General features: G+C 36.5%; 1 protein-coding gene across 1 annotated transcript in view; it reads left to right on the top strand.

The window, feature by feature from the left end:
• The window catches only part of LOC115244634 (Krueppel-like factor 3), a 329,364-nt gene that overhangs the window by 6,515 nt on the left and 300,763 nt on the right, over positions 1 to 22,086 (top strand). The window contains exon 2 of the mRNA XM_029822446.1: positions 12,281 to 12,815. Within this exon, the coding sequence (XP_029678306.1) occupies positions 12,804 to 12,815 (12 nt within the window). The 5' untranslated portion in view covers positions 12,281 to 12,803. The remainder of the gene's footprint in view (positions 1 to 12,280; positions 12,816 to 22,086) is intronic.

The following is a 22,086-nucleotide window of genomic DNA, read 5'->3' as shown; positions in this document are numbered from 1 at the left end:
ATTATTTTTATTATATATATATATTTTTTATTATATCTATATTTTTTATAAAATAAAATGTATTAAATTAGCAGTGATATAAATAGCATAATTCAAAACGATAGTAAACGCATTTATCTCATTCATTTAACTGCTTTACTTGTGAGTAAGCACGTACAAAAAAATATTTTCTAATTTATTAATAGTTTGGACTATCGCTCTAACATAATCTGCTTTGACCTAATTACTATAATCTTTCCAGATGGGATTTATGTGAACGTACGATTCTTCTTTTTCTCGAATTATAAATTGCGCGAAAAATTGCTCATTAGTCGTTGAGTGACATTTTTTAATATTTTTTTGAATATATGTGTACATTTTTTAATTTTATATCTTTTTCAATATTTAGTATTGAATATCTATTTTTTTTTGACAATCACGTTTAATGTAATTAATATTCTAAGTGGAGTCCACACACACAACACACATACTTGAAATTGAGTAAAGAGCAATATTTCATCATTTATTTGTCTCTCTAAATTTAATTCATACGAACCGTAAAATCGTAGGTTTTTATTTACCAACTTAAAGACCATCGATACTTTGACATTCCTGTTAAGAAAACGTTGACTGCAAATAGCTCAAATAATCTCTAAACGCAACTAAAAATCACTCAGTGACACCTCGTCGCACACGACGACCGGCCTTCCTCGACGAGACACTCGAGTTGCGCGCGAGACGTGTTCTATCTCGCGTATTCCTTATTTACTCACACATCGAATCGGCAGAGTGGTTTGCGGAACAACCGCACGGTCAAACAGGTGGCGAGCCGCGACTCTTAACTGTAAACGGACGTTTTCAATTCTTAGGAAGAGATCGGCCGCACTTGAAATGCCATCGGTTTCGATCAGACCTCTCTCTCTCTCTCTTGTTCACGCATAACGTTAACTTTACAAGAGGATTAAAATATACGCGCGTGCACGTGCCCGCACGGATAGAGCAACGAGCATTGCATAATATTCGCGCAACCGTGGTCGATGAGATCATTTCCGCGACTTCCTCACATTGGTTCTCGTAAACTCGACCCACGTGTAAACGCACGTATCTGCATTTAACCGGCGCGCGTTCCTACGATCGGCAGCGCGGCGGCCGAGATAGGCCGTTGCCTGTCAGATTGTTGACACAACCAGTGACACGTTTAATAGGATTATTTATGCTCTCGGAGGCGCTTAAACGGCCCCTGCGTCCGTATCGACTTCATCTACCTGACGGCGCGTAGCATAATTATGTCGACACGCACGCGGCGTGTATCTCGTCCGTCGCACCGGCCGCGTCGACGACGCCTAGACCCTGATCCCTGATCCCTTCCTTGAGATGGGATTTCTCGATGTATATGTTACGATACTTTCACTGCGATCCTTATATCTCTGTGTCGGGCGTAATTTAGTTATCGATGTAGGAAATATTAATTTATATATTCATCATATTAATTCCTTCACGATCCGCGTCAAGATTTGGTACATCGGTTAGCGAATATATCGACAATATCTCATTTAGTATCCTATAAACGTATCCTAATAAAACATGTTCATCTTTTATATTTTTATTTGACTAATATCTTTATTTAAATTTTTTTTTTTAATTTTCACTAAAGATTTCTTTAGAATAATGAATGTTAATAAATATAACAGCAAGTGAGGATTATAAATAAGAAATAGCTCAGGGTTATGCTAAAAAAAGATGTTGAATCTCCGAGATGCACTAAAATATTTTATCATATAGATACAAAGCCAGAATAATATGTTGATAGTGAAAGAGGAAGATTCGTGTCTCGCGTAGATTCGCGCTTTTCGTTTGAGCAATCATGCAAGGGACGGGAAATTATGCGAGTAGATTTGCATAAAGTTGACATAATGAGATTGTACCTTGAATTATGAGAGCGCTAACGTTATAGACAGTAATTACTCGCCCCGATGTGGATTGAACGTTTCAGATATATATCTAATGTTAGTTTTTGTTACTGTGGACTTTCACTCGGTTAATTGTTGATATCTAATTCAGTGTTTGCGTAGAACGTATCGCTCGAATGCGTACGCGCTTATATAAGTGTCGATGATATACGCGTGTATCCGCAGCTCGCATAATACTATATATCATATATATACACACACATACACACACACACATATATATGCGTACTGAAACCGAGCAGCCAGCCAGCCAGCGGTTTTGAGATGAGCTACGGGCTTAACAGTTGGATAACCACCATCACCAATAGTCGTTAATTACACTCGTTTCAGCCGTCCGCAAAAAAAAAAAAAATTCATTGCGCCAAAGCTTTATTCTGCATTTCTTAAGATCTTTGTTGCTGTATACTCGCGAAAGGCACGCGTGTATGCGTGGTCATTTTCATGACCATTTTAATGGCGCATAAAAAATTTACGCGCCCATTAAAACCACAGTGTGTCCTCATCGGCCATATATTATGTTCGACTATGCTTTCAAGCTGCTTAAAATTATATACATCAAACATAGTATACGTAATAATAGCTGAAACAGGACTTCTAAATTATTATAATAGACCATAATATCTACGTAATATATCTTCAATGAATTTATATATACTTCAATCTTTAAATATTCTGATAAATATAATTTTTTGCATCCCTTGTACGTGTTTGCCGAGCAATTTTGATCTCATAACCGATAGCGATTGTTCACGTTATCGTTTTAGATTCAAAATGCGTGCAAAGGATTAAAAGAGAAATTAGATCAAGCCGTAAATTGTTTATCAATCGATGAACAGCGACCCTTTTTCATCGCTGTCCCTTTGCTTTTCGTGTTTATCGACTGAACTTTTCACTAAAGCCGCGAGTAATTTTATGTAACCCTTTGTGAATGTGGGTTTCTCCTACCGGAACTTTTCTTTTTATCCATCGACATATATATGTAGGGCGTTAAATCGACCGTAATCCGACCGTAATCGCATAGCAACAGCTCTCATCTTTGTCTGCTTTGAGAATAACCAATTTCGCGCGAAGCACGACGTAATTGCATCTTTAATTGGCTTCGATTAATTGGATCTCGTCGTACTAAAACGCCGACGAAAGCGTTTGCGCTCGGCTTTGAGATTGTCTCGACGACTCTCTTCGATAGCGAGAAAACGACGGATAGACGACGAGACGGCGATAAGGCGATAAATTATCGCGACGCGACGGAAAAGCGTGTTTCTCTCTCTCTCTCTTTCTCTCTCTCTTTCTCTCTTTCGCTGAGAACCGCTGTCGACAATATAATGCGATATAAGCACGGATCACAGGCGACAAGAGCTCATTAGCATACAATGCGGGTTAATAGGATCGTACGCTGACAGCTACCGTTCAATATCGCGTCCTCGTGTCGTTTTAGTCACCAACCAAGTGGCAGGTTACGGTTACACTTACAAAAATTTCATTCGCTTTCTTTCAATATCAGTTTCGCGTTTATCAGATGATTAACAATATATTTCTTTTCACTCAATTTCTATATTTAGAAAATTATATTATCCTTATACATTGTTAAAAGATAAATTTATAAAAAACATTTTTGGAAAAATATTTTCACTGTTTTAGTAAAATAAATGTCAATATGATACTATAAATTTTTTAATAAAAAAAAATTAAGTTTGTAATTTTATTTATTTATGAATAAATATATAAATATTTTTTGGAAATACAAATTTTATTAAATACTGTACTTTATCAATCAAATTTATCGTAAAAGAAACATGATATTTTTACTTCGATGAAATATATAATCATTTGTCATCGTATACGAATATTTCACTACAAACGGTTAATCATTATTGTCTATTTCTCTTCGCAATTCATCTATTAAAATTGCGTTGATGCTTATTCAATACGATAGAACATATTGTCTATTATACTATACATTTTTTACATGTTTATGTGAGTAACTTATTACATCGAATTGGAAAAAGACAACCGATGATATTTTAAAACCGATGACTAAGTCAATTTAATCTCTCTAAATGATACAGACGATGTACAGATTAAGATGTTTCTCTTATTTGCAAATAATATCGCGATAAAGACTGTGCATGTACACATGCAAGCGAAGAGAGCAAAGATACTCGCCGCTGTTTATGCCTTTAGAACGAGACAAAGGACGACGGCAGTCATGAAAAAAAATGTGTCGCTACCGATTATTATAAGGTCGTATGATTAATTCCGCTGACTAATAAGACATATCAAGCCCTGTCGGCCGTTATCGCGCGCGTGTTTCTTTGTCTCCGTAAATTTTTTCTTACCTCTCCGAAGACGGAGATACCGCGCGCCGGGATCCTTTGTCAACGCGATTTTTCATCTGCGATTTATATCGCTCGTCGCGATATACAATAGGTTGTACGCGTAACTGCGCGTTTGTATGTACAGCTCGCCACACGAATTGCGCCTGCCCTTGTACGTACCTGGCCGCTGCGATATACGTGTCCCTCCCTTGTCGAGGTAGATAAAACCAACACGACCCGCGGGCATTGTGCACCGGCCGCTATTTACACGTCATCGTGTAATAGCTTCAACTGCGTCCCTCATTACCGCGCCGGTGCAACGAATGTGTGCAAATGTGTCAGTTTTAGTACGGGCAGTAAAAGACGTGATAGGCCCGCGTGCGCGTTGTGTATGTATATATGTAATATGTAACATGTGTGCGTTACGATTGCTGTTCTTGCTCTCAGGCAACGCCATGGCACCCGTTACACGGCCGCGCGCGCGACCGCTCTTTTCATTATCGTCTCGCCGGGCTTTCGAACGAAAGGATTAGACGGAGTGATAAGTCGACGCGATCTGAGAACGAACGGTAGCGTTACCCGAGAGCGCGGGAATGTATGATCAATGGGATATATACTGCCGTTTATAAGTTTTCGAAAATTGTTTATTTTCTAATGTTTATGTTTTTTTTTATCAGATTAGTTTGGAAGTTTATACGTGTTCATTATGCAGATGTTTTATTAAATTCTATTTTTCTGACATCGATAAAATAAAAACATAGAAAACTCGAAAAAAAATTTTGTCACGAAAACAAAGCTTCCTCTATGAAGAAGCAAAAGAAACAACAGAATTTTTAATACACATATTTTCTGTTTAAACGTATATATGTGTAATATATAATAAAAAGTGCTCTAAATTCTCAAGAATACAACAGCAAAAATAAAAAGTTACAATATTAAAGAGCGAAGTACATTTTTCAAATAGTGCTTACACATATTTATCTTTTAAATAATTTTTCTATATTTATCAGACAGAACAAATTATTAATTTTTTTATATTATCTTATTTCTTTTTTCAAATTAAAAAATTGTTTCGCGATATTGTTTAATTCTGAAAATAATTTTGTTTACAAAAAAAGGAAATGGAGCGATTAATGGAATTGTTGCAAACGACACAAACGCGACTTTTGCGTAACAGTATGCCTTTTGATTTAACGGATTCGCGTTAATTATTGAAAGCTGTGTCCCGTGTCGATCGAGAAAGGCTCGATTTACGAGGTGCGGAATCTTATTTACCCGCGTTCCATTATCTAAGCGCGCGCGCAAGAGTGTCAATGTACAATTTTACAAGCTCTACAAGGATCCCGGATCAATAGTTGGCGCAAGAATTCGCCTAGCCCGAGCTAGCCCGTAGATCCTGTGCGACGGTGCGGCGCAGTAAAAACGTCAATGGCTAGGCAATAAAATTAAACGAACACTCGCTGGCATTTGCCGCCAATGACCATAATGGCAGGAGGTAGCAGTCGATGATCGAAAACGCGATAAAAACTATATAGATTTTACGTCTCTCGCAATGGCGCGAAACATCTGCCGGTGTAATAAGTGTGATGTCGTGTGACTCAAAAACTTCTAGATCGTCTAATGAGATGTTTCTTTATTTTTAACGCACAAAGGGCTGTCTGTTAGGGATCTTTTTTATTTGTTTCTTTTCTATAAAAAACCAAGCTGCCTTTTTTTAACTGAGAATGATTTATCCAGTAGAGAAATATTATCTGACTAATTTATTTCAAAAACATGTAATGAAGATTCCTGCTAAAGCTGTACTTTTTCTGAGACTGTTGAAACAGTAAACATGTTATTTGAGAATTAGCTGAGTCGTAAGCAGGTGCAACTTGATTCCGCTAATGGTCATTGTTTTGCGAATCCACAACTGGAGTTTTAACAAAAATAAAATTATTATAAGAAAGGTACATATATATGAATTATAATCCAAATTTTTATCAAAAATGCTAAAATATATTTTGCAATAATAATCTTGCCTTGTACAAGTAAAATTTTCTTTGTACATATAGATGCAGATTAATTACAATGATATATTTAAATTCATATTGTTAAATATGAAATTATCATAATTTTTCTTGATCGAGCGAAAATCAAAAATATACGGAGATATTGTGGGCGTTAATCCAACTATACTACTGCAATATTATACATATATATATACACTTTGAATATATATTTTTTTAATCCGGTTCCCAGCTGCCACGTTGCAAGACAAGTACAAGTACGTACAGCGCACGCAGCTCGAGACAGTCGCGCGTTCGTGCTTGCGGACGTTTCCTCAACGCAACGTGTCGCAATTCGGAACCTAAATCAGCTAGTTAATTGTCATTCTTTCACGTGAAACGATAAAATCTGATATCGCGGCTCTAGGTATTAGCTGCACGTATACAACTCGCGCGATCTACATAATGCTATCTGGAACAAGAGTTTCTTCGGCGGCGACGTGCATACATGCGACGAAACGCACTTTAATACGCTCGTATCGGTGCGTATTATTATGCGACGCGTATTAAAGATCGCATTCAGCGCAGACATTATTATTGCGTCTGTTCGTGTACACATGAGTTGTCCCAAAAACGCATACTTTGATAATCTTCCGAAAATCCTTCGCGTTACACATTATTTTTTTCTCAAAACTCAATTATCAACTCAAAATGTGACGTCGTTTAATATCAACGACATATTATCTTATCGCGAGACGCAGATTCGAATCGCAAGTAAAAAAATGACGACGTTATTTTATCGTTCATACAAACACTTATATGCATATATGCATGCCGACGTATGCATACGCCCATCTATGCGCGGGCACGATTCGCTTTCGAAATACTTCGATAAAATCTCGGCCGGACGAGTTTCAAATTAATGTCAATGTTCGCCGCGAGAAGGAGGAGTTTATTAATATCTAGTCGTGCGCCCGCGTAATATCCGCGCCCGTTCTAGCGTCATCACGATCTCACGCATAGCTAGAATATCGCGATTTGTAATCCGAGAGAAAATCTAAGACAACCGACAATTATTTCTGTGGGTATTTTTTTGCGATTATTGCGACACTGTCCAACGATTATATCTTGAAGCAGTCATACATGATTTTTAAACGAATGTGTTGATATCGACAAAATTAAAATCAGAAAAGTAAAATAATAAAATAATTTTTATTGCTAAAAGAAACTTATTGGAAAAGATTTCCGGTCGATATTCTTCATGGAAGGAAAATGATTGGCTCCATGTGAAGAATTAGGCAAGATTATGCTAATTATGATGCACCGAAATAATTGGTAATCGCGGCCTCCGCCGCTTTCTAGCGGTGATGATAGGATGAAAGTCGGGTTAGTTTATAAAGAGTGATTAGATTAATTAATCGAGACGGAGTCCGATAGGTTAGCGAGATAGCAGGCGATTTCGCAATCATTGGTAAGGTTAATTGCAAAAAACCGCGGTATGCGCTAATGGTATTTGCGGTGTTGATGGATCCATCGTCACGAACCGAAGAAATTAATGGCGCCATCGCGAATCGGAGATCGATCAATCGGATTAGAAGATCGGCGAACGAAATGAGTAATCGGACATACTCGCGGAGAAATGAACGTCGAAGAAAAAGCGGCAGTGATAGATGATGCGATGAACTCGCGAAGCTTTTACCTTCTCAAGCTTCATCATTCACTCGACTTTACAGGTTCTCCTAATTTTGACTTTGATTTAGCAATCATGGACTTCATAATTCCGATATTCCACAAATTCTTATTTTTGTTCGAGAAATATAAAGTTTTGTGATTTATAACGGTTATCCATAACGAATTGATTACAAATTTTATGCATTTTCGGGACGACATAATTAAATGTCATTTGTTGCAATAAAAAAATAAAATTTTACTAACCCGTTTACCGCGAACGCATACCTATTTTATTTTACGCCGCAGAGAAATTGATTCTAAGAAAATACATAAAAGCCTACTCGCGCGAATTATATAATATCGTGAAAATCAAGTATTTTACAATAAATCGTGTTCTGTTTATCAATTTTATCGACATATGTTCGAGAGTGAGAATGAAATTCGAGAGATTGCTGAGGCGCATTCGTGAATTAATTTGATAATCGGCAATATTTCGCAAGATGCGCTGCTGCGACTTGCGCAAATATGCGCGTGTCTATGCTTGGCATTCGGTGCAGCTATCTAAATGCAGCTACCAACTGCGGTTTTCAAGGCAATCGGCTACAAGGCCAGATAAGGTAATGCCAATGGTAAGCTCGTGCGAGTTCACACATGGCATCTGACCTGATACGCGTTGATCATTATCTAACGCGTTATCGTATAATGTAATTATTTGCGCCGGCCGTATGCAAATAACTAGGCCATTTGACAGCGATGCATCGATACAGAAGGAAATATATCTATGTTTTTCTTTTTTTTTCTATTTACTTGGTTAACATGGTGTAACAAAACTCACGTTACCGAGGTATGTAATTATGTTGTTTGAGAGGATTGAACGGTATATCGCGAAGATTATGATACAATAGAGTCATGGACATATCGCTATAGTTAAGTAGAAATAATTAATCCTAAAGATATATAATAATTAATACATTATGAAGTTTCTTTTTTCATTATAAAATTTAATGTATAATTGATTAAAAGTTTTCTTTAAGAATAATAAAAATTTTAGCTCGCTTGAAGAACTTATCTACAATATTATTTAGATTACAATTCAATCAATTATTTCTAGATGAACGACGATCGAGAAATTTGATACTTTCTCACTTTATCTCTAGATTAAAAGCGGTTCGAAACATTATATGTTCGTTCGGTCTTACTTCGTGAGACCGGTTATTATTGTGGGCTTACACGAAAGTTCCAAGTTCAACCTGATTATCGTTGCACCTCGATATACGCAGCTGTATCTCATTTAACTCAAATGAGATAATTCAGTCATTAGTTTAATATCGCGCGGGAAAGTCACTTGTTTGGTTCTCGCGCTGGTTATGCAGATACATGATTAATTTTACGCTTTTCAACTTTCTACCGATTGTGACAAATGGTGATAATAAAATGCGATGAGTTTGACTTAGAAAAATCGACCCGAAAGAGTGGCGGTGCTAGCGTTCGTACAAGAGTAAAGTACATGAACGCAATTAGTTGCTGTTATTATTTTGGTCTTAAAATGTTTCCCTAATTTGTTGCTCTCAAGATATAGAATATCGAATTTATTGCTCCACGTTTGACTTAGAAAAATCGACCCGAAAGAGTGGCGGTGCTAGCGTTCGTACAAGAGTAAAGTACATGAACGCAATTAGTTGCTGTTATTATTTTGGTCTTAAAATGTTTCCCTAATTTGTTGCTCTCAAGATATAGAATATCGAATTTATTGCTCCACGTTTGACTTAGAAAAATCGACCCGAAAGAGTGGCGGTGCTAGCGTTCGTACAAGAGTAAAGTACATGAACGCAATTAGTTGCTGTTATTATTTTGGTCTTAAAATGTTTCCCTAATTTGTTGCTCTCAAGATATAGAATATCGAATTTATTGCTCCACGTTTGACTTAGAAAAATCGACCCGAAAGAGTGGCGGTGCTAGCGTTCGTACAAGAGTAAAGTACATGAACGCAATTAGTTGCTGTTATTATTTTGGTCTTAAAATGTTTCCCTAATTTGTTGCTCTCAAGATATAGAATATCGAATTTATTGCTCCACGTTTGACTTAGAAAAATCGACCCGAAAGAGTGGCGGTGCTAGCGTTCGTACAAGAGTAAAGTACATGAACGCAATTAGTTGCTGTTATTATTTTGGTCTTAAAATGTTTCCCTAATTTGTTGCTCTCAAGATATAGAATATCGAATTTATTGCTCCACGTTTGACTTAGAAAAATCGACCCGAAAGAGTGGCGGTGCTAGCGTTCGTACAAGAGTAAAGTACATGAACGCAATTAGTTGCTGTTATTATTTTGGTCTTAAAATGTTTCTCTAGTCATTAGTTTAATATCGCGCGGGAAAGTCACTTGTTTGGTTCTCGCGCTGGTTATGCAGATACATGATTAATTTTACGCTTTTCAACTTTCTACCGATTGTGACAAATGGTGATAATAAAATGCGATGACTGACGATGATAACTAATGATTCCGATATGATTTCATCTGCATTTTAATGAACTTCATGTTATGCTAAATCTTCATTATTCCGTTATTAAGCACTCGTATCCAGTTTGTAATCTATATAAAATTAATTGAATCTTCTCTTTATGAGCAGTCGTACTAAAAGTGCCTTTTACATTTGATTAATATGTCTATCATTTAAAATTAACAATTTCTAGTTAATTAACTTTTGATAGGTGAAACTATTTGCTCTTCGCGAGAAAGAGAAAGTTAATTCCATATATATTGAAATTAAATTAATAAAATATAAGGACTTGTATTCTCTATTTTTTATATTTTTTAATTTTTTTTAAAGGAAAATAATTGAATTGATTTTAATTATTTTTATTTTTCTGACTGCAGATCTAAATTATAATTTTATTTTTTATTCGAACGTTTTATTCGTATAGAAGACTTTTCTCGATATAACATAACATGTCTCTCCCTTTTAAATTCTCGCCACGATGTCGCTGAAGAAACTGTCGAAGTTGCTGTGTCCAGCAGCATCAGCGGCGCGTTTTGCGTCAACAACACGCGTTCGTCCATCGCGTAGTTTGTCACTCGATGTAATTATCCAGGGCGGTTCTTTACTTGCCTTGTGCCTGCTTGCCCGTGCATATATAAATGTATGCGTGCACGCGCGTACGCGCCATATATGTATACACATGCGTGATGTACGCCTCAAGCGAACAGATACAAGCTAGAGCAAGTCACTTTCGCCGCTGCCCCGCCTCTTACACATAGTGTTCCAGTCGACGAGCACGCGTGCTGCTCCATTCATAAACCTATAGAAACATATACCGGCACTGGCGAGACACATAGTGCAAGATCGCTAGTAAGCGGTAAACAAGAGCGCGCAAACGACGCAAACGTATATAGGAAGTGATTATTAAATATATAATTAATAATGACAAGTAATTAAAAATAAGCCTCACACACACATACACAAATGTCTTAATAAATCAAGTTTCATTAATGCAAGAAACAAATTTTATTTCTAAATTTAATTAAAGAGCATTTAATCCAGTAGAAAAATATTTGGAATTAGACATTGAAATAATTTATATATATATATCAAAAGTATAATTAAATGTATTAATATTAAAAATTTAAATGCTATTATTAGAGACCAGTTTAAAATTTCTTTAAAAATGAATATCTGCCATTCAAGAATATTGTCTCGTTACAGATTTTTGTTTCTATTCGCCAAGACATATTTAAAAGAGGGAGGCGAGAGAATTACGAAAGATACGAAAATAGCACGAGCAGCTTCGAGCTACGGTGAACTCAATTTCTTCAGCTATTAGGGTTAATCGATTATAACGTGACGGATTGAATGATTTAAATAAAGACCGGGTGCGTCACACAGGCCTGGCCTGAACACACTCGACCGCGCCCCGCAAAATGATGCTATTGCATTCGCTCACTCTATTATTCGATTCGCTATCCGTTTTTCCTGGTGATCTGATTGATTAGAGACCAATTTCCATTTTAGAATCTTGTGTCGAGAATATCTTCCCTTGTATTATTGTCTCTTGAATTGTCATAATGCACAGATTACAAATCACAAAAAAAAAAAAAAAAATGTGTTTTATCATTATTTTTTATAGTTTTAATTAGCAGAAACTGGTATAAAAATTGCATATAATTATAATTATAATTGAGAAATTTTAATACTATATAATATATTTTTATGCATTTTATCTCGATCATATGAAGATATTTTCAAATATATAAATTTTAATGCAAAGGCGACCGAAATTATGATTTCCATAACTGTAGTTGCGTTGCCCAATTTTCCATAGACGGCAATTTTTAACGCAAACAATGGCCTATTTATATGTTGCAGGTGACCGGAACCGAACGGGCCAGTATTCATGCCAGTATGCCAATCGAATGCCGGTAGACGACTAATATTCGCCGTCACCGCGCGATAGCCAATTGATAAGTTACTTAGCTAGATCAATTAATAGTTAATAAAATATCCTCGGTTGGATATTCCCGTTGGTTACTCACGACGAATGACTAGAGACGCGAACGCGTAGATCCGCAATTTTTTTTGCACGATCGCGTAAGCAATAGAAATCGCGTCTTGTGAATAAACACGTCCGTTTATTGCGCTTTTCTCAACGACAATAATTTTCGGCGCGTCGCCAAGTTCTGGAGGTAAATAAAAAAAGAAAAAGGGGAGAGAAATCCAGTGCGCGTAATCTCGGTAAAGTGAGATAGACTCTTTTTTTCCCGCGAAGGAAGAGAAAAAAGAAGGGACAGCCTGCATCGAAGTGAAGTGGAAGCGGACACCATCCCGGCGATCATCACGGTGGCTGGAAACGCAGACTTACATCGGGAGCGCCAACCTGCAATCAAGGTTCATGGTTTTCATGGTAAGTCACAGCATCTATTTCTGTCTTTCCTCGTAATGTTCTTTTTTCGTTGCGGTCTTCTTCCTTATGCCGCGCGATTGTCTCTCCGGCCGAGTTTTTTTCCATTTCAAATATCGTATCGATAAAGTTGAGCTTGTCTCCGATCAATGCCAATGGAATCAACGGATACATCTCTTCCTTTGGCAATTATTAAGCTCCCATGCTGGAGAAACAATCTTCTGCGCTCTATCGCATTTTCTATTAATCAAGTTATTAGATTTGTTAAACTTTTGTATTATCTTCACAATTTATTACCTTAATTCGATTATTTTAGTAAAATCAAATGTTTACTTATATGTTTTTTAAATTTACTAATATATTTTTTATTATGAAATATAATTATCTGACTTAATTTCAGAAAATAAAAAAATAATTTCAAATTTTTCTTAAAAAATAATTTACAAATAATGCGATAGTTTAGAATATTTATAGACAATACATTTAGTACTGTTTTTTCTTGGCAAGAAATTTTTCACATGCGCGGTAGCGCGGTCGATCATCACTTGACATTTACATACGAATGGACTTACCGATCAGGCGGAACGAATGTGAGCTCAAGAGACTACTGTGAATTCGTGTCTCGGGTTTGCCAGTTCATTTTTTCCATCATCGAAAATCTTTTTTACACTTTTGAAACGTTTCGTTTTATGTGCTCACCACTCAGGATCGATAGCACAGTTTCACGTGGATGTGACAAATGAGTGCATTTTAAATTCCATCTTTATCGAGTGTCGACGTTGCGCCGCAAATTTAACGCCGAACGATTTGCATAATTTTCGCGCTGGCCTGCCGTTTCGTTATCTTTACGCGCGCGTCATATCGTGTCATATCTTTGCGATGCGATGATTGGTTATTAAAATTACGCTCTGCGCAAGAAATACCGGCAAGCGGCGAGATTGTCTCGTAAATCGACCGTACGCACGAACGTAACAGCATTAACCGATGTATCTGCCTCGGGAATCCTTCTGTTTTAAGCATCGCGATACTCATTGAATCAGTATCTTTCCTTCGCCAATGTTGTTTTTCACCATTCGATAATGAATATCGTCGTCAAACGTAGCACGTGTCACGCGCGATTTGCATAATTGCTCCTCGACTTCTCCTCTTCTTGCTGTGCACCGCCTCGTTATCTTTATACTTCTCATATTGCGTCGGATTGGAGGTATTGAACTTATACTTTGAATAAATTTCCGACGTGTTTCGAAATGACGACCTGGAAAGCAGAAATGGCGTCAATGCGCGCAAACACCTTTGCACGGAGAAAATATTCAATATCGCCATTCTTTATCGTCCGCCTGTGTTTCTTCCAGCTTGTTATTTTCATCTTATTAATTATCAAACCATTCGCATTCCCCGAATGATTCTCCTAATGAACGGATTCGACGTGATATCGTTTTGATCGAGCAGTTTTATTGGCATTATTCACGGCAGACGTTAATTGCGTTATCGTGTTTGCAACGAAGTGACGCGAACGGATTTCCGCGTTTGCTCTGAAATTTTTAAAGCTTTAAGTTTGAGAGAAATATGTGATGCATAATAAATTTTATCTTTGAAAATTCTAAATAGGAATTGTTTTAAATAATTATGCAATTAAACAATGTTTTAAATAATAAAATTACCCATGAATTTTTTATAATTAATAGAGAATTTTATTATGGAAAACCACTTTCTTAATAATAAAAAAAAATTCTCGATGAACGTATATAACCTTAGAATACAAATGCAATGAATTTATTGTTAGACTAACAGTGTAAAATACTATGGCGCTCTTGATTCCTTTTCTATTAAAAATAAATGTTTATTTATTTTTATGTTGCTTTTATATTTCATTGCATTTCTCTTGCCCTCCGGATAATTTATCTCGCTCGCAACGGCTGGATGATTTGCTTGGCGCGAAGATTTCGATCCAAGCCTGCGGCGTGTTACGCAAATTAGTTAACGTGGTAGGACGTAACCCCTGGTGTTATTTATCCTTTACAGAGAGGGAGCCTGGCGGGCTAATTAAGAAAAAAACCGGATAAGGATCGATTCCATCGAGAGACGATTCGCGCGATCTCTCCTGAGTATCTTAGTCGAGATTATTTCGAGGGTGGAAGAAGGAGGGTTCGGAAAAGGGATAGGTTTGGGGTAAGAGGGACGGCGAGGCAAGACGCGTTTGCGAGAAGATCCACCGCCGGGTTACGGGTCAAACCGCAGTGGAGCATTAATAATCGTTTACAATCTTTAAAGCAGGGTGTGGCGAGTGCGTTCACCCTCGTCTTTCTCTTTTGCTTCTTCCTCCTCTTCTGCCTCCTCATTCTGCGCTCTTCTTATTCTTTGCGAAATGGAACGAACAAAAGGGCCCAAAACTTGTCTCCGTAAATGTTTATCGTAAAAGGAGAAGAAAGGGAAAAAGTGTTTACTTTTTACTTTACATTTTATCTAGATTAATATATTACTCATTTCATGAATATAATTTGGAAGAAATATTTCACGTACGCATATCCTTTGTTGATTTTTTTTTCTCTTAATCTTCTATTTATTTAATTAATGGTACGAATTAATTGTACCTAAAACAATAAAAATATTATTTTTCATTCTGTGTGTTTTCTGCAAAAATATTATTTTTCGTAAAATAGTACATCTGGGGACTTTGAAAATATCTTGAAATTTTATTCGTGGTTACTTTTATACTCTGCGACGAAGTTAATTTTCAGTGACTATCGACCATACCAAACGGGCAACCATCGAAAAATTCGCTGCGGTGTGCGATAAGGCTTTTTCTCGCGCGTTATTAACGGCGATGATAAATATGCGCGAGTGGCACTCCCGTTCTTCTCACAAGTGCGACGAATCGGCGATCGGGTTCTCATCATGCCGGCACGAAAAAAGCGTCTTTGAGGAACCTGTTTTATCATCGTCCGCGCGAATTCACGTTATTACGTGAAAATTACTCGGGGATATCAAAAGTATTTTTTTTTTTATTTTATTTTTATTTTTTTATTACAAAAATATTCTTTTATAACGTTCGGTAAACCTAAATGTATTGAACTGATCATAAATCGATTATGTATTGCTAGTAATTTAATCATTTTATGAATACGAAGTCTGTATTTCAAAATTAAATAATCGTATGGTAATTTATTATCAATTCTTAAATATTTTTGTCTTTCAAATGGCTTACAAACTTGAATAAGAAATTTATCGATTTATTATCTTTTTATTTATTTCTATATTTTGCAGTTTAGAAACGAATAGTACTACATTAGACAGCAATATCAATCATCTTTCTTTACATCAAGTATTATAAAGTATAAAGAAAAACGTTTTTCATGATAGTTCCGAGATTTCTCACGTAATCGTAACTTGCGATTTTTCAGACAATGCTTATCTATGCCAGCGTTATTAATAATGGCAATAAATACGCGCGTTTTGATTTCCGAGATGTAAATCCTTTTCCTCTCAGAGAATAATTCTTTTTTTTTTCGCGAGGACGACGAATCGACGAGAGGTCTTGAAAATCGACCGCTTGAATATCGGTCGTCCCCTCCACTCCTTTAAATAACCTACCATTACCACCTGCAGCGACGAATCAGTATATTTAGCATCCGGTCGAATTTAATAGACGTCGTCCATCGCGCGTCCGCGTTTACGAGACGCATCAATAACACCGCGGTGTATAATGCATATGTGCCCGACGGTGTCTCGAAACGTTGTATCGAAACTCGATACGAGACACACGTCGTTTACATAGTAGTGACAGTTGTCGAGACGTCGAGACAATATAGTAACAATTATGATATTTGACATTTAGTTTAGACATGATAAATGCATTTTATTAAAATATCGACGTATTTCATAGCAGCTATATGTAAGAAGTGAAAAAGATATTGTGCTTTTATTGACTCGAATATATCGCCGTGCACTGTGAATATATTTTTCACATAAAACGCATTAAAGGCAGCACACTGGATGTAAGACTTCTTTCGAGGGAAGTGAAAAATGAAACGACTTCGCGGTACGATTCATCACTCGCGCCGGTTGCAGTCTTCGAGAAAGTGATGCATGTCTGTTGTCGGGGATGCTATGCCGAATATCATTTATCCTATAACACGAATACCCTCGTGAGATATATTCAAGAATCCTTCATGCTTAGCACGGAAGGATCATGTCGATGTAACTCGTGTATTTCACAAAGATATGGTAGGGATTAAAGAATAGTAAAATTTATATTGATACGATTTTAAACAATATAAAAAAGTTTTTGCACCGTGCAATCTATATCACTTTTATTACTCGTAAAAAGTTCTTGTATTGTTAAAATGTTTTGATTTAGTAAACAAGAGTTAAAATATTTGAGGCAATTATCTATTGAAGATAATATTTCAAACAAGCATATTTAAAGATTAATCAACAATATAATTAATGATAATATGATTAAGCAAAATGAATGCAATAAATATAAAATAGAGAAGCTTGCACTGTATGAAAAATCCCACGCATAAGAGAACGTATTGAATTACTAAATAGTGGAATAATTTCGATATAAATAATTGCTAGAGCAATTATATTAATGTAAAGATAAAACAGTGGCAATTATAACAATAAATCATTCTTGAATAACGCGAGATATATGAACAATTAAAGTGTTGAATTAATGAACAACAGAATTAGCGTCAAGATAGATCGCGATATAACATTACGAGAACGCTCGAGCATTGCCAAGTCGAGATCGCCCTCGTAGCATGCGAGAGATCGCATCCGGGGCAAGGGAAACGTCGTTTCCTGCAAGATGCCCGGCCGTCATGCGTTCGCTGAAGAAAAACAAGCTAATTTTTAACGATATGTTGTAAGCGTTCTCTTCACGTCGCTCGTAAATGACCACTAAAATTTGGGAATGTTGCTCGTTAAAAATTAATGCGAGCTGTTTCGGAGTCCGGTTGATGTTTCAACGCGGGATTACGAGGTATCCCGACGCAGGTGCTATTCCGACTTCAACCGTTCGCGAGTCCGGCATTTTATATGGAGATTTTTCATTATTATTTTTATTAGTCGCGTAATTTTCAGTCATGTTATATAATGTTTAGTAAGCGACCATGGGCGAATCACAACTGATCCTGCATTTTCATGCTCTAAGAAAATATATAGAAAAGTATTTAATGTGCGTATAAAATATTTCCAACAGAGTATTTTTATTATACTAGACAAACAAAACGAGGATTTGTTCGACATACATATTTATATCCTTGCTTTTTTGGAATCTTCTACAGTTGTAAGGAGAAAATCTAGAATTTTATACCTCATATTTTGAAATAATTAAGTGTTACAATATACTGTGATTTATTTTACTACTGGTTTTTACCGCTACGTTCAACGTGATGCAAATAACGACCGTGCGATAAACGTTATTTAATTCCGGATCGTCTCAGAAAGTTAACTCACGTATCTTGGTCGCATCTCGTGACAAGGAAAGGGAAAAGGCGTGTGGCACGTTAAAATTTCTCCCGTTGATTACATCGTAAGATTGTAACATCCGAAGTGCGACGCCCACGTAGCGAGAAAATATCGTCGGTTAATTGTTCGAACGGAGTTATAGACGATGCCCGAAATAAATGAACAACGTTCGCGAAAGTGTACTTAACTTGTATATGTGTGTCGTGGATTATATTTTTCGATCTTGTTATATACATGCATTATTAACCACTAAAATATATATAAGAGGTAATTATTTCGCGTGGTACTCTCTGCATTTTCGAGGATTGCACGTAAACTTTAATTGCACGAGCTTTAATTTTACATCCAAATTTTTATTTAATTCTTCGTTCACAGCGAAATAAAATAAGATACATGAGAAAAGAACAACGATAAAACTCGTTAATCTGTATAAATCATTATTTTTAGAAAAATCTGGGAAAAATTATGATATTTCCTGATTTGCATCGTCAATGCATGCGTGTGCTTATCATCGTTTCGAGTATAAAAATAAACTAATAAAGATTAGTCTGTAATCTCGGCGAATGAAGTCACACTCTCATTATGCGTCGCGACAAAAAGATCGCAAAATCGTCAACGTTGTCGATAATCGCTCGTTTGTAGTGGCGTAATGAGATTTTATCATCGGATAATGTATGAGCCGGAGGCTGCTTTGCACGCTTGGCGCCGATGCGTGCCTACGCCAACGAGATATTAAAATGAGCTCAATTATGCAGGTGGAGGTGCAACGTTCTCTTTCTTATCGATGGCTAATGATTGCGGAGCGCGGTCATTAAAGTAATGTTCTGCTCAAGATATGAATACGTCAGTTTGCCAAGCGAGATATCTATTTCCATCTTTCTAACATGATTTGGCGGAAAAAAAAATCTGCTTTAATAACTGTAAAGAAATATAATTAAATCTCTATGTTTGAAAATGAGAAAGAATCATAATGCATGTAATTTTTATTCGAATCATTTTGATGAATAAATGAATTTAAATTTATGTACATATCTCGATAGAACTTGTTTTGGAAAATAGTATTATAATAATATTAAAAGTTAAATACACACACGGTAATAAAAGTATCTATGAAAAAGATCATTATAATTACATTTTGAATAAGAAATAATAAAAAAATATAAAAAAGGGGATTGCATATTTAAATAAAAACTAGAAGTTGTGACACGTTCTAATGTTACTACATAACAGTAACGATCGGTAACAGTTTCACAATAGAGACAGTTGGTCACTGACGTTTTGCGTTTTCTATAGTCGAGCGGAACAACTCTCTTTCCGCAAGCGCTATAAAACATTGATCACTGAGAAATATTCCACGTGCAGGCGGAAAGACCGCGAACTATAGCACTACGTTAACTATAGCGGAACTTCGAGAAATATATTCGTAATCGTAAAATGATATTCACGAGAAATTAACTTTTAAATTACGTTCTGAATGCAATTCAGCTTTCAATGAATTTCAAATTGTTTAAAGATCGTCTTTAGACCTTGATACTCTTTTGTATATAATTGCAGCCATTTTTTCTTTTCTGTCATTAAATAAATTTTTCAAGGTTTTTTTCCAGAACAGAAAGAAATCTCTTTCTTTTCTGTTAGTTTCAATTTAGAAAATTTGTTAGAACGACGCTTGTGATTTATACGGGTATTTACAGCATGTGTAACACATGACTGGTCGCTCGTTCGACGGATCTCGGTATACTTGATGTACATCGCTTCTCGATGGCGATCCCATGCGCGGCTCAACTCTCACGCTACATATGGAAGAATCGATTATCGGTATCACGGAAGCGCGATCGATTTTTCGATGGTCCATTTAACGGGCGTGAACACGCGCGCTTTCTGATTTACGACACTCTCGGATAATAAGCAACCGTACTCACTGAAACCGTTACTTCCCACACGGTGAAATAACGCAAAAATCGCTAATTATTTAATTGGGAATTTCTCCCTCTAAGGATGATTGATAGAAATTATTTTACGGTGTAAAAGCATAATTAGATGATGATGTTTTATATATCAAAGAATATTAATTATGAATACTAAAAGTAAAAACTCGCGCATTTAATTTTCGAATAATGTCATAGTAAAAAAGAACTTTCATAATGATAAATTAACGAATCACACGTCTTTCCAATTAATAATAAATGGTTGGATATCTAAAGAGATAAATCACTGCACTAAGATTGTAAACTAAGCCGGTAGTACCGAAGCTCGAGCGAAAAAACCCCTCCCCCCGATTAACTCAACAATAACGTTGAGCATAAAACACGTTGCATTCGCTAGCGAAGTACATACCGGAGGATCGAAACGACAAAGAATTCGTTCGAATTTTATGGCACGGACCAACCGCGCGAACAACTTCTTCTCTCCCTCTGCCCACGCTGCCGGAAAAAAATGGCGCTCTTTTAATTTACGAATCGTTAACGTCGTCTGGGCGAACACTAAAGTCGATGAGAGGCCGCGGTCGCGGACGAGACCGGAGGTTTAAGGCCGGTGTAAATTTCGCCGGTGTTAAAGAGGTGCCAAATTTTTTAAATCACCTGGTCGCGAGCGTTCCGCTTTCACAGTAATGCAAGAATGTATAGGACGCGCCTTTCGGCAACTTTGCATCGACGTCGATTTGCATCGTTGTGCAGGATCAGGAACACGCTCTCGAAATAACGCAATCGTTATTACGGAGAGAACGGAACCACTTTTCCAAATTATTGCGCGGATAAGAGAATTGGACGAATTGAGGCGTGTCTCAAGGAACAGATAATTTTATTATATAGAATTTGCCAGATACCGCGAATATCTTTTTCGTTTACAGTTTTTTTTAAATATTAATTTGAGATAGATTTTTTCTTAGCGCAAATTTGATCAAATTGGATTAAGTTATAAGAGAATTCGTTACACACAGAAAATTGGAGTTTTTATTCCGCAATAATCGCATAATCTCAGCGCTTTAATTTCTGCGCGACAATTTAGAAACAGCAGTGTATCGTACCTACACCTGCGTGTTTATTGCGGGAAGGAAGTACATGTAATTACGGTGTGCAATTGTTAGCACACGCGTTTATTTCACTTTCGGTAAGCTCGCGAGACGAGAGACCAGCGACAGCCAACATGGTCGGCCAACACTTTGTGCGCTTGAATTTTGAGTGAGAAGATTCACGAGCTTTTTACGACCCACCCGCTGCGCAGGCTGAGTCACTTCGCGACGCATGTGCTGGTGGTCGTTTCAGGGATCGTAAGTACCCACATTACCAACGAATATTGCCGATAAATAACGCGTCCCACTTCCTCGTAAAATCAGACATACGCTCCACGCGAGTTCTCTTTCTTCGCCGAGCTTGGACGTCTATTTCTATATTGTAACCCATTCGAGCGGTTCTGTGATAAAATTATTACCTTGATCCGTTTATTGCACTCGGTATAATTGTTTGCAACTGATCTCATATTACCGTAAAGTACTCGAAATAGTTACCTATTTGTCATAGCTGTCATCTACTTGTCATATATATATATAGCTGCTGCGAATAAACTAAATTAGTCGGATTTATAGCGCATTATTTGTTTTATATTAGGTTTATTAATATTAATTGACATAGGATTAAAATATCCTTAATGTATCGTGTTAAAACTTTAATATTATTTTTTTTCATCAATATCTTAATTTCACAAAAATTTATATCAGCATAAATATTCTCAAAATATTTTCATTCTCAAAGAAATTTCCATTGTCTTATGTCATTGATGTGAAGGTATATAGTTCAAGTGC

This window comes from Formica exsecta, unplaced genomic scaffold (assembly GCF_003651465.1).
Source record: "Formica exsecta isolate Colony F162 unplaced genomic scaffold, ASM365146v1 scaffold122, whole genome shotgun sequence".
Taxonomy (NCBI): Eukaryota; Metazoa; Arthropoda; class Insecta; order Hymenoptera; family Formicidae; genus Formica; species Formica exsecta.
The sequence above is the reverse complement of the archived record's forward strand: the minus strand, read 5'-3'. Positions and strand labels throughout refer to the sequence as shown.